Below are 16,206 nucleotides of genomic sequence, written 5' to 3'. Positions count from 1 at the left end.
TGCAGGTGTGCTGGGAAAATAATTGAAAGTGTCCATGGGGAATTCAGAAACAGATGGTTCAGAAACCACTTTGGGGCTTGCAAAAGGACTTCAGCCCGAATATAAGGATGTAGACCAAGAAAAAAAATTTGTGTCAAGGGCAACTGGACGTACATTCCTGCTGTGTTTGTCATTGGTAAACATTACTTCACCTGATGGAAACATCACATCCATAATGGTGTTATCTATCACCTTATACTGTGCATTTCGGAGCTGAGATATTTTCTGGCTAATATCTCATGCTTATAGGAAACAGTGTTCCTGGTTTCCATTTTATAAAAAGGAGCAAGAAGAGCAGATGGGGTGAGAATGCTTCTCTTTTCCCTCAGTTCCTTTGGAAGCAGTATATGGGAAGATATATATAATTTTGTTTTTGATTAATTTTTTGTCAGGAAAAAGATCTCTAAAATCCAATGTAGGTACATATAAGTAAGCCAGGTTTTTCTGATATTCATCATGTCTGATTGAGAAACACAGTGAGTTATTTCTAGCTTTTGTAACAAATTTTCCATCCAAGGGACAAAGGTTTTTCTCTTCAGTGATTTTTTTAAGGCAATGATGCCATAGTAAAGCAAAATGAATTTTAAGGTGGCCAGGCTACATTAGAAACCATTTTGATATGCAGGTAAATACTGTTACATGAGGCATGCTTTAAAAAAGGGTAAGAAGAACAGGAGAGGGATTGTTGCAAAATGAAGAAATTATTATATATCCTGGATGACATTTTGACTTCCAGGATTTACTTTTTTTTAAGTCAAGCATGGGTTTATGTTTTACCTCACCAAATTGATCTTCCTCAAAGACTGGGACTTTGTGTGGACTTGTATTCCTTGCAGTGCCTATTTGTAGTGTGTTGCACACAGTAGGTACTTAATAAATACTTGCTTATTTGGTTTGCTGTGACACAGGCATCAATAATCATTCCTAGGTCTTGAATTTTTCCCGTACATTAAAAAATGTTTAAAAAATAAAGCAAGGACTATTTATTATCATTAAAGTATTAAGATTACGTATAACAATCAATCTTTTGTTTTATTAGTCCGGTGAGCATTAGCCTTTATTGTTCTTGGTAAAATGTTATTTACCTGGAACTAAAAGCCTTGGTGTTATCTTAGCCAAAGAATGTGTGTTTAGCCGGGAATGTAATTAGGGGAACTACTTAAGGGATTGTCAATGTTCTTTTAGCTCTTAAGCAATTTATATCCTGCTAAAATGTTTGTCTTTTTTTTCCCCCCTTCTGGCTGCTGTTCTAGGTCCCTTATTTCACGTGAATCTTTGGCATCCACGACTTTGAGTCTGACGGAAAGTCAGTCAGCGTTGAGTGTGAAACAAGAGTGGACTCAAGGCTACAGGGCTCTCCCTTCGCTCTCTGCCAACCACAGCTCTCAGAATGGCACTGACCTAGGGGATCTCTTTAGCCTTCCTCCGGGGACAGCCATGTCCAGCAACAGTGTCTCTAACTCTTTGCCAGCCTACCTTTTTGGCATGGAAAATAGCCACTCTCCTTACTCCAGTCCCCGCCACTCTTCAGCCAGGTCACATTCGGCCCGCTCCAAGAAGAGAGCCCTGTCCCTGTCCCCACTGTCCGATGGCATTGGCATAGACTTCAATACCATCATCCGCACCTCTCCCACGTCCTTGGTCGCCTACATCAATGGGTCCAGGGCTTCCCCGGCCAACATGTCGCCGCAGCCCGAGGTCTATGGGCATTTCCTGGGGGTGCGTGGGAGCTGCATTCCCCAGCCATGTGCAGTGCCCAACAGCCAGAAGGGTGTGCGGGTGGCCGGCAGCGGCCTGGTGCTCCCGGCTTACGAGGATGACTGCGCGCTGGAGTATGAGCGCATGCAGCAGCTGGAGCATGGAGGCCTCCAGCCCCTGGTTAACAACATGGTGGTGCAGCATGGCCTGCCCGGGCCCGAGGGCCAGCCAGCCGGCCTGCTGAAGACAGAACGACTGGATGACTTCCCGGGAGGGGCTCTAGACCTGCCCTCCGCGTCTCCTCTGCCTCCTCTGCCACCCCAGCCCCAAGGCCCCCCTCCCCCCTACCACGCCCACCCGCACCTGCACCACCAGGAGCTGCTGCCCCATGCCCAGACACTGGCCCTGGAGGAGGATGGGGACATGGACGACATGGGGGGCAAGCACTGCTGTCGCTGGATCGACTGCAGCGCCTTGTATGACCAGCAGGAGGAACTTGTGCGGCACATTGAGAAGGTGCACATAGACCAGCGCAAAGGGGAAGACTTCACCTGCTTCTGGGCAGGTTGTCCTCGGAGGTACAAGCCATTCAACGCCCGCTACAAACTGCTGATCCACATGCGAGTCCACTCCGGAGAGAAGCCCAACAAGTGCACGGTGAGTTTTCCAAAGCCCCTGGGCGCCTCTGGAAAGTGCATGTGTTTTCCACAGTTGGCCCACAAGTCAGGGGACATTTTCTCTTTTTATGAGATTTGGATGGTGCATGGGGGTCTAGGTGTCCATGAGATTTGACTCCTCTTCAGTGTGAGGAAGGGGAACGTTTCTTTAATTATTAGCTGCTGGGTATCCCTTCGCTTCTTGATTCTATTCTGCAAATGTAAATGATCTACCATGTCAGGGGACATTGATCTGCCACAACATCCAAAATGTTGGAAAGTAGATGCCTGCCAGGCACCAACGTGAAGTTGCTGAAATGTGCAGGGCAGAGGAACACACGCTGCACCCCCAGTAAGCTTTATGTCTTTTTCAAAGCAAATATTTTGTGATTTTTTCTTTCTCTCTAATGACCGGGCTAGTAATGGGGTCGGGGGCGGGCTGGTTCTGATATTTGAAAGGAACTCACATTTAGCCACTTGGCTAGTAAACACCTCTTGCCTGTGTGAACCCTCTTGCCTGCCTCCACACTGCACACTCCAGGGTTGTGAGGCTAGTTAATGATTTATAGCCGGCATAAAACGCCCAGGGGATGCCACAGGGGCAGAATCTCATAGAATCTCACTGAACTTTGAGGAGAGAGCATTTTGTAAAGTAGTATAGGAGAAAGAACCAAGAGGGAAATGTCCCTTTGGCGTTGAAGGAAGTGAGCATGGTGTCTCTTTTTTTCCTCTGCCTCCCCCTTTCATAACATCAATCCTGGAACTATCTCTGTTTCTTGGCAAAATTGACTCTTTTTTAATAATATGGCTCTGAAATGATTTCACAATCATCTCACACCTCACAGAAACCCTCCGTGTTTATAAGCAGGACATCACCCTTGGGATCACAGACAGTTTTGCACAATCTCAGACAGCTCACTCAACTCTTGGAAAAAAGAGCATGCGTTTTATATTAGTTTGAATGGACAGGATTATTTCTTTTAGAGCTAAAATCTGAGAATCGTAGGTACTCCCTGGATATTGAATATGCTACAGGTCACTAAATGTGTGAAATATAGAAATCATTTTGAAAAGGAACTTGGTTAGACCAGGATCCCCTAGACAGAATTCCTTCTTTCTGTAGTATATCTTGATGATAAATCATCTGGACCATGTGTATGTTGATTATAGATTGGTCAAGTTGTCCCATTCATGTAAAAGCAAACCAAACAGATGATAGCTATCATGCAAGTATTAGATGCACTTTTTCGCCATTCAGTATTTTTGAAAGAGTTTTAGGAATTCCTGGCAGAATGAAATTGTATTTTTTGTTGTTACATTATGCCCCATGTTGTGATTTTTCTTAAGGAAAACCTGAAGCTGATACATGGTGAGACTGCCAGGTTATAGGAGTGAAAAGAATAATTACATTCCAGGTGGCAAAACGTTACTCTTTCAGTAGGGTTCTGCATTAAAAATGCCAGAAAGAGACAAGCAGTTGAAGGCAATTCCATTTACTCTGCTTGGAACACAGAGGCCTATTGCAAGCAGGAAAGACATTTAGTCTCCGAACGAAAGCAGTCCAAACTTTTAGTTATGACTAATTCTGGCTGAAAATAGTGTGCTGGATTTGGTTTTACTGAAAACAACAACAACACAACAACAACAACAACACACCCAAAACACATAAAGGCTTAAATTATCCAAAAAATGTTTTTTTGCATTGCAAAATTAATTTTTGTGCAGTAGGACTCCCCATTTTCCCACTGTTCTTAACTCTGCAAAGGCATATAACAAGTTGACTTTTGCTAAAGTGCCTGATGACTATTAAAAATAGAAATACTTAAGTGGAAGAATAAGAGGTGGATGTTTGCATGCCTTTGCAAAGCTTTCCATTGTATTGTCCAGGATGGGTATGGGAAGTGATTTCTCTCTCCCCTAAGCTGCCCACTTCCCACTTCTAAATGGAATCTTTGCAAAATTCAGATTGTGGGATTTATTCCATATCAAATTTAGAACCACAAAGCATTTACTTACACATGTTATAGTGAAAATGTATTTATACAAAACAGGATTTCTTAGGAGCTGACTTACACTGCAGTTCTAGTCTTGGGACTATGTATTTTTAGCAGGAAGACATCCATTTTCATATAACATATATATCATGAACATTATGTCTTCTGAAAACTGTTATGTTGCTACATGTCATTTGCCTGATTTGTAAGGCCAAAGCTAACTGGCAACAAATAATTTTCTGTGAAAATTTAGCAGCCTTCTCAAGTTGTAGTCTATTGATAGAAGACATTGTGCTTAATGTGAATGCACATCTGAAAAAGATGCATTTGTCTGCTTTTGGTAAAACCAGTTGTTACACTCTTAGAATCCAGACACAAAGAACTGTTAAAATCAAAATGTTTCATCTCCTACTGCTTTGAAATCTGATGGTAGTTGATTCAAAGCTCAAGATCCTTGCCAAGGAAAATGACCACATTCCCCTTTTGGAGACATGCAGTGATCTTTGGGTTTTTGTGGCTATGTCACATGCTGTAAAAGCTAGGAGCACTTTAAATTGGTTCATGTATGTTTAACTGTGATTAATTTTCTGTGGATCATAGTTAAAGTTAGTCATCATTTTCATTCACTTATTGACCCTAGAAAGGTGTAGTGACCCAATTGTGTAGGTGACCATGGCTATAAGCAGCACAGTGAGTACCTGGAGTCATGGTAGAAGAGAGTGTGCGAAAGGGCTACTCAATGACAGCTTGCTTACAGTCAGAGGCTGCCACTGGTATCCTCCTTCCACGCCAAATTCCATGTCATGCACGGGAGATGCATTCTCAGAATCCCTGATTGTAACTCAGAACTCTGGGATTCCGACTACTTAAGGTTCTAGGTGGCAGAACTGGGGTAGGGTCGTTAATGTATTATTCGGTTAACTTCCTGGAAGAAGAAATTGTTTCTTTTCTCTTTCCCATCCAAGAAACTCCACCCTTCTATATATCTCATCCTATTGCTTCTATGGAAAGTCAAACCAGGTGCTTTCTTTCCAGGCCTGGCCTGGATTACAGAGATAAACCCAGCCAATGTCCAAGGCCTTGAGAAGTAAAGGCCTTCTTAGGCAAACAGGCAGAACTCAGTTAAATCAGAAACTGAGATATGGCAATATTATCTTAAAAATATCTGAGTCCATTCACTGCTGTTTACTAACTCAGGTAATTCCTAGGTGCAAAATCATTCTATTTAAACCTTCCTGAATTTAGACAAACCCCAACACTGATGAATCTTAGAATTAACAGAACTTTTGAGCATTTCTGGGTATAATTGTGCTAAATTTTGTTACGTTTTTCTGAGATGATAGGGTTTCTAATTCCCAAGTAAGAACAAGTCTCTGAGTCTGAATTTCTTTCCTCAACCCCTAAATTTCAGATTCCTAAAAGTGTAACCCAAAACTATAGATGTACACTAACCACCTCTAACAGTATCCATAGTAATGGTTCCAACAGAGTGTATGCTGAGCATGTTTTTACTGTAGGTCTTTTTGCTATTAAGTTGAAGAGTGTGCAGTGCCTGGGTAGCATTCCCAGGAAGGTATGTCTTGAATGAGCTGAAGCTTGCTCACTTGGCTAGTATGCCTCGTGAGAAAGCCTATCTGATGGGAGCAGAGTAAGTAGAGGGACAAGATCCTGTTGCCAGGGTTTGGAACACTGATGGCTTCCTTTGTGCACAATAGAAAGCAGTTGTGCTGGGAGGTTAGGGAGTGTTAATAAGGGAATTAAGGGGAATGTGGGTCGCCACTTAAATTTTGCTTATTTTTCCTGGATGAATTTTATCCAATAGCAAAAAGGAATTTTGCAAAACTTTTACCCACCCACAGATTTTCACGAAAATGTCACTGACCAAAGACAGCTTTGAATTTTGTATGAATTGACTCATTTCTCCACAGGCATTTTGCCTGGCAAAATCCAGAGTATTTGCTTTGGCTTGAATACTGGGCAAGTTTGCTTTTTAAGTAACATTGGATTATGAGTACAAGAAAATAAATACAGAGCTAGGCCATGTCCCCATTCCTCTTTAATGGACTGATTTATGGGTTCATGGGCCAGCATTAGCCATGAAAGACATTTCTTGAGGAAAAGTAAATTCAATATAAACCATGGAAGGTTTTTTCCACATCCTTTATTTTGTTATTTTGATAAGACTTGGTGTTGATGTGGTGACCATGATAATACGACCAGAAGAGACCTTAGGAAAATGCCATCTAAGCATAATTATTAGTTACCACTCCACAAGCTTCATTTTGGTGCAATTAATAAGTTCTCATATTGTCAAGTATTGATGAAAGTACGGAGAATGGGGAATGCTTTAATATTGCTGGCGAGAGTAAATTGGTGTAACTACTTTGGAAAAAATTGGGAATATCTAGGACAGAAGAAGGTAAGGATATCCAAAAAACCCATGTCTGAGTGTCTCCCCAACCTAGAGAAACTCTTACATATGGTGGCAGGAAGACACACAAACAGGTATTTATTGCGCCTCTGCTTTTAAAACGGTAAATAAACTAAGTATCCATAGATAAGGTAAATCAATAAACTGTGGTTTATTCCTAATGAAATAGTATAAGGGAGTTTAAAATTAATGAACTAGATATAAACCTCTATATAGATTGGAGAGATGCTAATATGGATATATCTCAAAAAACCATGTTGAATGAAAACTTAAATGCCAAAGGATATACACAGTGTAATACAATTTATGTACCTTTAAACACACACCAAGCAGTATTACATAGTCTTTGTAGGTACATAATTACTTGTGTTCAATAAACTGGTGTGGTCAGGATAAACAGTAACCTTAAGATAATGGATACTTCTAGAGAGCAAAGAAATAGGAAGAAATAGAATATGGGAATTTTGTTTTATCTTTTTTTCCCCCCCAACAAGTGAGAGAACTGAAACAAATACAGCAATATATTAATTTCTTTTTAGCTTGGTGGTGGTAGCATAGGTATCACAAGTATCTTAAAATAGTTTCTATGCTTTGCTGCCTGTGTTGAAATATTCCATAACTATAAGTATACATTTTTATTTAAAAGTATAAGAAAATCAATAACACTAATTCCCGTCTACACATACCATTTTTTTTTTCAGATGAGGGGAACAAAGCCTAGAGATTTAAGTGATTTTTCTAAGAGTAGTAAATTGTTTGACTGTTGCCTACTTAGTGCCTCTAGGGCAGTGGTCCTTGAATGACTTTGGAATCCCTAAAAGAGCTTCATAAAATATGAATACCTGGGTCCCACCCCCAGAGTCTGTGATGTAATTGCTCTGGGTTGCAGCTTCCCTGGTGATTCTAATGGGCAGCCAAGGGTGAGAACCAGTGCTCTCAAAGCTTTCATGTCCTGACATTGAACTCTAGATAAATGGAAGCCTACCTTGTCATTTTAATCAAGGTGTAGGGAGGCAGTGTTTAGGAGGAGTACATCTTCATTATCATCCATGCCCTGATAGTGATTAGGGTAATTTCATGTTCCCTTGGAACAAAATTCAGGGACAAGAGATAAGATAATAGAGTGACTCAGATAGTGGCAGAAGGCTTTCAACTGAGTGTCCATTTCCTATTCAGAGTACACTTTCTCTACAATTAATAGTCAGTTAAGGTTGGGATGAAACTGTGCTGAGCAATGTCTATCATCACCACCTCCTTGCCTCCCTGAGTTAAAAGTGGAACTGACAAATCTGTCACATCACTCGCATTTTTAAAGGTAAGAAGAGAGAGTGTTCTGTCTTCCAAATATAATGCAGCCTTTCTGCTTTTAATATAAAGTGATCTTCAAAACATTTTTGCTACTCTGGATATTTCTGGAGAATTAGTAAGTTACCAAAATATTTAGTTTTCCTTTTTATCAAATCTTCCTGAAGTGATTAAATAAATAAAATTATCATTAATATCCTCTTTGTCTCTTGAGGCTGAAACACCACAAGTGAAACATCTGGTAAAGATCAGAGAGAGTGTAGCTTCCAAATTGTATCAACTAGGCATCAGTCTGTCAAATATTTAATGCAAACTCAATAATTAAAAAAACTACAACTAAATTACAAGATTCTGCGCCCCCCCAACAATTTTACATAAGAAAGAGATACTGGCATATTTATCTGTGTATATACATGTTTGCTATACTGTGTAGACATATACGTGTCACCTTAAATTACAAACTTCTTATAGGTAAAAGCAAAACTGCAGAAATTCTCATCAGAAGGGGTATTAACCACAGTTTATTAGGCATCTGTCAAGCCGTATTTCACATTCCCAAACACAGTTTAGAAGCCTTCCATTAGTGGTGGCTTAATTTTATTTTCCTTTAGAAGACATTTAATCCATGTTACCTGGGGAGCTGGCCTGTTATGAACTTTGCTCTGTGAAAGTACATTTGTGGCAGATTTGGGCAAATGTTTTAAAGCAAATCATGGTTTATGTTTCTTTGCACTGCAATTCTAGGATTAATGGAAAAAAACAACAGATAATGAGAGAAACCCTAAGAGGTTAAATATTTGAGGCTTTCTCCTCATTGAGCAAAATCATTAACTACATGACAGTTAATGTTCCTTTTAGCTCATATTTGTTTTGTGGTTTTTCTCTAATTTCCATGCCCCGAAATAATGTTTTTAAAATTAGAAAGAATTATCTAGATCTTTTTTATAAATGATCTAATTAAGGGAATATATTTCAAACCTTTTGAGGTTTATTCCTATATAGATTTTAAAATGTATGTTTCTTAGTTCATTCAGACTGTACCAGTGTGGAAAATTAGTTTGGTAATTTATTTTATTTATTTATTTATTTATTATTTATTTATTATTATTATTTTTTTAAAAATATATTTTATTGATTCTTTACAGAGAGGAAGGGAGAGAGATAGAAACATCGATCAGCTGCCTCCTGCACATCTCCCACTGGGGATGTGCCCGCAACCCAGGTACATGCCCTTGACCGGAATCGAACCTGGGACCTTTCAGTCCGCAGGCCGACGCTCTATCCACTGAGCCAAACCGGTTTCGGCAATTTATTAGTGATGCCTTTTGTGACCTTTGGAATATTTTTTTGATTACCTGTATTTTGAGTGGTTAAGTTGACATCTTGAGTTCAGAAAGAATTTGAACTCAAATTCTGTGTGTAGAGTGAAAGACCAAACACATTTATTTTTCCAAAGGAGAGATAGTCGGATTCTCTTTGATCTTTCAGAAGTGTTTCTTCAAGCTCTGAGTAGAATGATATGAAAAAGAGATGTTAATTGTTTTTCCAGGCAGATTTAATAGTTTCTACTGTAGTTATTGAGTCAAGGCTTCTAGATTATAAAGAAGACAATAGGTGTTGTAACCCTGGCCAGTGGATGTGTGGTAGACACAGACCATAGGCACGGGCAGGCAGGTTCAATTTTCCATCTGTCTGATCCTGGACTGCCTTCATCCAGAGGGGAGGAGCTGGGTTAGTCTAATAGATGTCATCACTCATATAAGAGGTTGGTGTAGATAGGAATTTGGTGAGAACATGGAATGAAACCTGTGTTTTCTGATTTTGCAGCACAGTATTTATTTTTACTTTCTTGGGCCATATAAAATGTACTTGAGTAGGAAGAATGACTAATCCTTTTGAGGGAGAATTTTGAAGAACTAAAAAAAAAAAAAAAAAGTGAAACTTGTTGAGAAATTAGAAAATGAGATGACATGGTTCTGGGTGGGCAGGGGCAATGTGCTCCAAACTTAGGGTGACCATATAATTTATTATTTAAATCAACACTTTTGAGAGTAGAAGGGGTTTAGTCATTGGGAGACCAGAATGTATAGCTATGCAAATAGTATATGCACTGATATGTTCATACTGGCTGGGCTATACAAATTGTTTTAATGGAAAAATGGGAAGAAACTTGGAGCTATGTTTGTAGAGGCTGGGCAGGCTCCTTAGAGGAGGTGACTGCATTTTGAAACAGAGAGTAATCTATAATAATAAAAGCGTAGTATGCTAATTAGACTGGACAGCCGAATGACCTTCTGGAAGTCATTCCGGATGTCCTTCACAACGAAGCTGTGGCGGGGGCCACGGCAGAGGTGGTTAGGGGCCATCAGGCAGGCAGGCAGAGGTGGTTAGGGGTGATCAAGCAGGCAGGCGAGCAGTTAGGAGCCGTCAGGCAGGCAGGCAGAGTGGTTAAGGGTAATTAGGCAGGCAGACGAGTGGTTAGGGGCAATGAGGCAGGCAGGCAGAATGGTTAGGGGCGATCAGGCAGGCTGGCAGGTGAGCGATTAGGAGCCAGCAGTCCCAGATTGCAAGAGGGATGTCTGACTGCCAGTTTAGGCCGAATCCTACAGGAATCCCTGAGGGATCGGGCCTAAACCAGCAGTTGGACATCCCCCAAGGGGTCCTGGATTGTGAGAGGGTGCAGGCTGGGTTGAGAGACCCTCTCCCCCCCTGCTGTACACAAATTTCATGCACCGGGCCTCTAGTTCTTACAGAAAAAGGGAAGGAGGCCATTTAAGTGAAGGCACTACACCATGTGATAACACAAGGGTGTGAAAGAGCCAAGGGAAAGAAGTCCTACGTAGTTTGATGACCCAGAATAGGTAGGAGTGGGAAGTGAGGCTGAAATTTACCCTGGGCAAATCACAAAGAACTTGTCCTATCCAATAGGGATGAATGTTTTTAAAATTAGAAAGAATCATACACCTAGTTAGTACAAATGCAAATATAGTTAGTATAATAATTAATTTCAGGAAATAGCATCACTGAGTATGCTTTAGTGCATGTGAATTGAAACTTTGATTTCTCCCAAACCATCTCAATTGTCTCTTAAAGTTTATAGTTTAATTCTTCATTAAAATGTATCTCTTGGCAGCAATCATATAACACAAATTATTCTTATGTCCAGTGGTCAGCCAGGGAAACACATAAGTGGAAACAAGCATAAAAGCGTTTTCTATTGTTGGGGTCCAACCCCAACGGGTCCAGGGATCCCCAAAGGTGTGGACGGAGTCGGCGAAGAATGAATGACATGGAAACTGGTTTCAGTTCATCAGCATAGCGAGGTTCTCCCTCCAGGATCTCCAGTGAAGTTCTGGTCAAGATCTCCAGCGAAGTTCTGGTTAGGAACTCCAACCAAGTTCTGGTCAGGATCTCCAACCAAGTTCTGGTGCCATGTTCTCTCGATAGGTTCTGTCTCTAGGTTCTGTCTAGGATCTCCAGCCAAGTCCTGTCTCTTGGTTCTCTCTCTAGGTTCTCCAGCCAGGTTCAGTCACCAGGTTCTTTAGCCAGGTTCTATCCAGGTTTGGTTGCCATGTTCTGTCTAGGTTCTCCAGCCAAGATCTGTAGCCAGGTTCTGTCCAGGATCTTTTGCCATGTTCTCTGGCTAGGTTCTGGTTAGGATCTGATGAGGATCTCATGTTTATTGTCTTGTTACATCCGTATTTATACCAGCCGATTTTAATCCTGTCAATTTCTATTATAAAGGTTAGGGCGTTTCTTATCTCCATTCCAGGGAGTAAAGATTATGTAGCTTAACTACCCGCCTGGCACTTAGTTAAGGGGTTGTATCCCCTCCCTAACCTCAGGGAAAGATCCCCATCTGGGGAAACAACCTTTCTCAGAGAGGTGACCTTGGTTAAAACACATGGCACTAAGGAGAGCAAACATATTAAGAACAATATGCCATATATGCCAGGTCCCTTGAAACAGCAAGGATGGACCGGCTCCCGGCATTCTATAATGGACTTTAAAGAATTAAAAACTTGGGGAAGACTAGAGACCAAAGCTATTTGATCAGTGATGTCAAATGATTAAAATGTGGACAGAGGCTGCATACATTATCATGTATGAGTAGCCTTCCATTAGCCAAATATTTCCTTTTATAATCTGTAAAGAGAGTAAAGTACTGTTAAACAAAGGTTTGGACTGGCACTCATTATGCTAAGCCTGTCAGACCCTTTTAAAGATCTCCTCCCCCACCCTCTACTGTTTAGATTTATTTTGGATTTTTTTTCTTCTCAGACTGAATTAATGCAGAATAGAGCTAAATGTTTGAGATGGACAGAGGAGTACTCCCACAGTACCTGGCCCAATTATTAGATTAATTTATACTAGACCCCCCCCAAATATATATATATTATATATAATTATATATATAATATATATATCCCTACCTACCTACTATTTACTTACCCTACTACCTACCTAGCTATGTGCATATGACTATATATGTATCAATCAGTAACTCCAAATATCCACACATACATGGATAATGATGGGAATACAATGAGGTTCATTGTTCTATTGCTTCTATTTCTGTAATGATTTGAAATTTTCTATAATAAAAAGTTAAAAGTATATAAAATATTTTAAACTTATATGAAATAAATGAAAATTTTTTCCCTCCAACACCTCTGAAAATGATACCAGACTTTTTTTTTCAGGTAACCTGTGTTCTAATAATCTGAAAGCAAACTAATTTTTCCCATTGCTCTTGAAGATCTCTGAAATCCCTCTGCTTGAGAATGAGATGAAAATATTCTTAGATAATAACATAATATTTGAAAAAACAAATGGTAACAAGGAAGCGTTTTTGGAAATAATAAGATAATCCAACTTCTGTAACAGACAGCCCAGATCTCAGTGGCTTGGTATGATGAAGGTTTATTTCTTATTCATGTTCTAATACAGCTTCCTCCCTGTGATCATATAGTAATCAGGATCCTTCAATCGAAATGCCTCCACTACCCGAGTCTAGGGCGAAAAACAGAAGGTTGAGGACCATGCAGAAGTTTTTAGAAGCTGATCTAAATTAAGCTACACGCTTCACTTCCTGCATCTCATTGGCCAGAACTCAGTCACATGATCCCAGCTAATTGCAAGGGAGGCTGGGAAATGTGGTGTTTCTGTGTGCGCAGGGGGAAATTGAGTACAATATTGTTTCTGTCACAAAGAACTAGAAGTGCTCTTTCTACTTCACCCTTGACGTATTCTGATTCTCCCCTGACTTACCCTCATTCCCCAATGACTTACCTTCATTCTCTATATTCCCTTGAAAATAAGAAACATTTCAGCCCTGATCTTTGAGTTTTTCATGAGGGGTGTCCCTGTCCCATCAAAGTGGTTTTGTTACTCTTTTCTTATCAGTCTTGGCTCCTATAACTTGCATTTTAATTTAGTAAATCTTTCCCAGCCCAACCATTTTTAAAATTTACTCTCCAAGGATTCCATTGCCATACAGTCACCACTGCTGGGAAAACTCTTGTTATCTCAAGTGAATTACTCAGCTTTTCCCACCTTGTCCAAATTACATGTTCTTGGTGCATAATTCCCCACTGCTCATCATCTTTCTAAGTCATGAGGATGTGTGATGTCTTTGTGTCCCACAGACACTCATCCTTGAGGGAAATCTGCTCATTATCAAGGGCAGGGTCATAATGAGTCACTGAGAGATCCACCATTGTGAGCAGACATTTGGTGTGAAGGGCTACTTTACTCAGGCTCTGAAAAACAGTATTCCCCATCTGTTTATGAAGTAGCTTATTGGATACACACAGTGTGGTCATAAATGCTCTCCTATTCTCTGAATGCTTGCTTTTGGTCATGAACTGGCACACAAGGAAAAAATGACAATGTGCCTCTCTGGACACTTTTGGTCCATTTTCATAAATATATTCAAACAAAATGAAATTTCCTGGCTCTTTATAATATGTCCTTTAGTGTGCTTGAGCTTGCAAAATTACCCCCAAGGATGACAAATTGTAAACATCGTGCCGGTTCAAGGCCTGTTTCAGTGTTCTGCCGACACTCACCCTTCCTAGAAACATTTAAAGTGTTTTAGGAAAACGAAGCTGGGCAAACAGGCTTATCGGGAGCGACAATAAAAAAAAAATCATTGATTCTAATTAGGAGGCGTCACATATATAGAAACAAAGCTGCTTTTGTATAGTGGAAAATCTACCTGTTCTCTGAAACACATAGAGTGCTTTCCAGTGGCTTAAGATAATCATGCTGGCTGACAAACTTTCAGGGCCCTGACCTTTTGGCCCATCTTAAGTGATTCAGCTGTGCTTGTCCAAACTTGTCACAGGTGTTGGTGGGAGGTGTGCTGGGATACAAGTTGTTATAAAGGTGTGACAATGAAACAGGAGCCATTTTCTATTTCTGAAAGTCCCAAACTGCATCAGAAATCGAGGTAGCGAGTTCTTGAGACAAGGACTGAGTTTGTTGTAATTACTTCTAGCTATCTCTGTAGCAAATATTTTCTCTCAATAGCTTCATCATTAGCAATGGCGCCAGCAGCTCAGGCTATCTGGATGAGCCCGATCCTGCTCCATTGTGTGCCCAGGAAGACTAGCTTTCTACTATAGCCCTGGTTTTGTGCTATGTGCATGGAATGGGACCTTTATGATGGAACCAGTTAAGGAAAGAATGTGTAGTATAATCTGAACAGATAATGGAGAAATAGCTAATTGTTTACTGTATTGAGATAGTAAATAAAACTGAACAACTGTGTTACTGCCACTTTCTGGAACTCAGAACTTCAGAAAAAATGAATTTTACTAGACCACAGCGTCAGGAACATAGATCTTAGCAGATCAATGGACAGTTTAGTTCAAAATTAAGGGTACATATTACCATTTGGAGTGTCAATGATTTATTTTCAAGGAAGAGTTTCATAAAAGGCATTTTTAGTTGCTTGATTGTATATTTCCTTCAAAGATTGCTTGCTGATTACTATCAGTGAGTAATAGGGTTTGACAAAAATAAATAAATATTTTAAAGCCTATTGTGTTCTGAACAACTGATGCTGCTAAGTATCTTGATGGGCTCCTGCTGCACTTGTCGAACAGCTGTGCCTCAGAGTGAAATATTGAAGTTGGGATCTCACTTAACCGAAATTAGAATAGGCTTAATTGAAGGTGTCTGCAGTGAGGGACAATTGAAAATTCTTAAATACAGATTTATGCATTTTTTAAAAAATTATACCGACCGTCTCTAATTCACTTTATTTTGTTTCTTCATTCATTTTACTCAGATACTATAAAAATCAAAATATTAATAAAAATTGTGTTAATATGGAGAAAATTATAAGGTTATTTGTATAATTGTTTCACATAAATATATTTTAGATGTTTAAATATTTGGTTTACATTTACATTTTAATGCAGTCATTAATCTAATTGTATGTGTGCATGCTCTTTTTGATCTCTAAATGTGACCCTGCAGTGCAAACAGAAAGGAAGTTCTCTGGTGACTATATCTATTTGACTCATACAGCTACTTATTGAACAACTGTTTCATGTCAACCTCTTTTCTAGGCCATGGGGATATAGCAGTGAATAGATCAGTCTCAATGCTCCCTGTCCTTTTGGAGCTTATATTCTCTAGGGGGAGATAGTAAATAATGTGGCTATTAGCAGGAAGAAAGTTTCAGGCAGAGAGAACAGCAAGTGTAGGATTGTTGGCCTGGCATGTTCTAGAAACATCGAAAAGGGGGTGGCTGGAGTAGAGTGAAGGAAGAAGAGAGAGGAGTTCAAGAAAAAAAAAAATGAGGGCTTTATTGTTTAGGGCCTTGTCTAAAGAAGATGGTTTTGAGTAGAGGGGTGATAAGATCTTATTTATGTTTTAATACAATCACTGTGCCATTTGGAGAGTAAAGCAGGAAAACCAAACGTCCATGAGTGGGATTATTGCAGTTGCCTTCTCTTTGGTCTTCCTTCTTATGCTCAGTGTTGGAAGTTGGGATAAACAGTTGGATTCTGGCTATATAAACATAGACAGACTTGACAAGATTTCCCAATGAATTGGATATGGGGTGTCG

General features: G+C 39.9%; 1 protein-coding gene across 5 annotated transcripts in view; it reads left to right on the top strand.

Annotated features, from left to right (window-relative positions):
- Positions 1 to 16,206, top strand: part of GLIS3 (GLIS family zinc finger 3) — a 611,903-nt gene that overhangs the window by 316,675 nt on the left and 279,022 nt on the right. For all 5 annotated transcript variants that reach the window (XM_070431578.1, XM_070431577.1, XM_070431580.1 and 2 more), the window contains one exon: positions 1,293 to 2,394. In XM_070431578.1, coding sequence (XP_070287679.1) covers positions 1,293 to 2,394 — 1,102 coding nt within the window. The remainder of the gene's footprint in view (positions 1 to 1,292; positions 2,395 to 16,206) is intronic.

Source organism: Myotis yumanensis, unplaced genomic scaffold (assembly GCF_028538775.1).
Source record: "Myotis yumanensis isolate MYYU_CA2020_CCGP unplaced genomic scaffold, mMyoYum1.0.hap1 SCAF_12, whole genome shotgun sequence".
Classification (NCBI taxonomy): domain Eukaryota; kingdom Metazoa; phylum Chordata; class Mammalia; order Chiroptera; family Vespertilionidae; genus Myotis; species Myotis yumanensis.
This window is presented reverse-complemented; position numbering and strand designations above follow the sequence as displayed.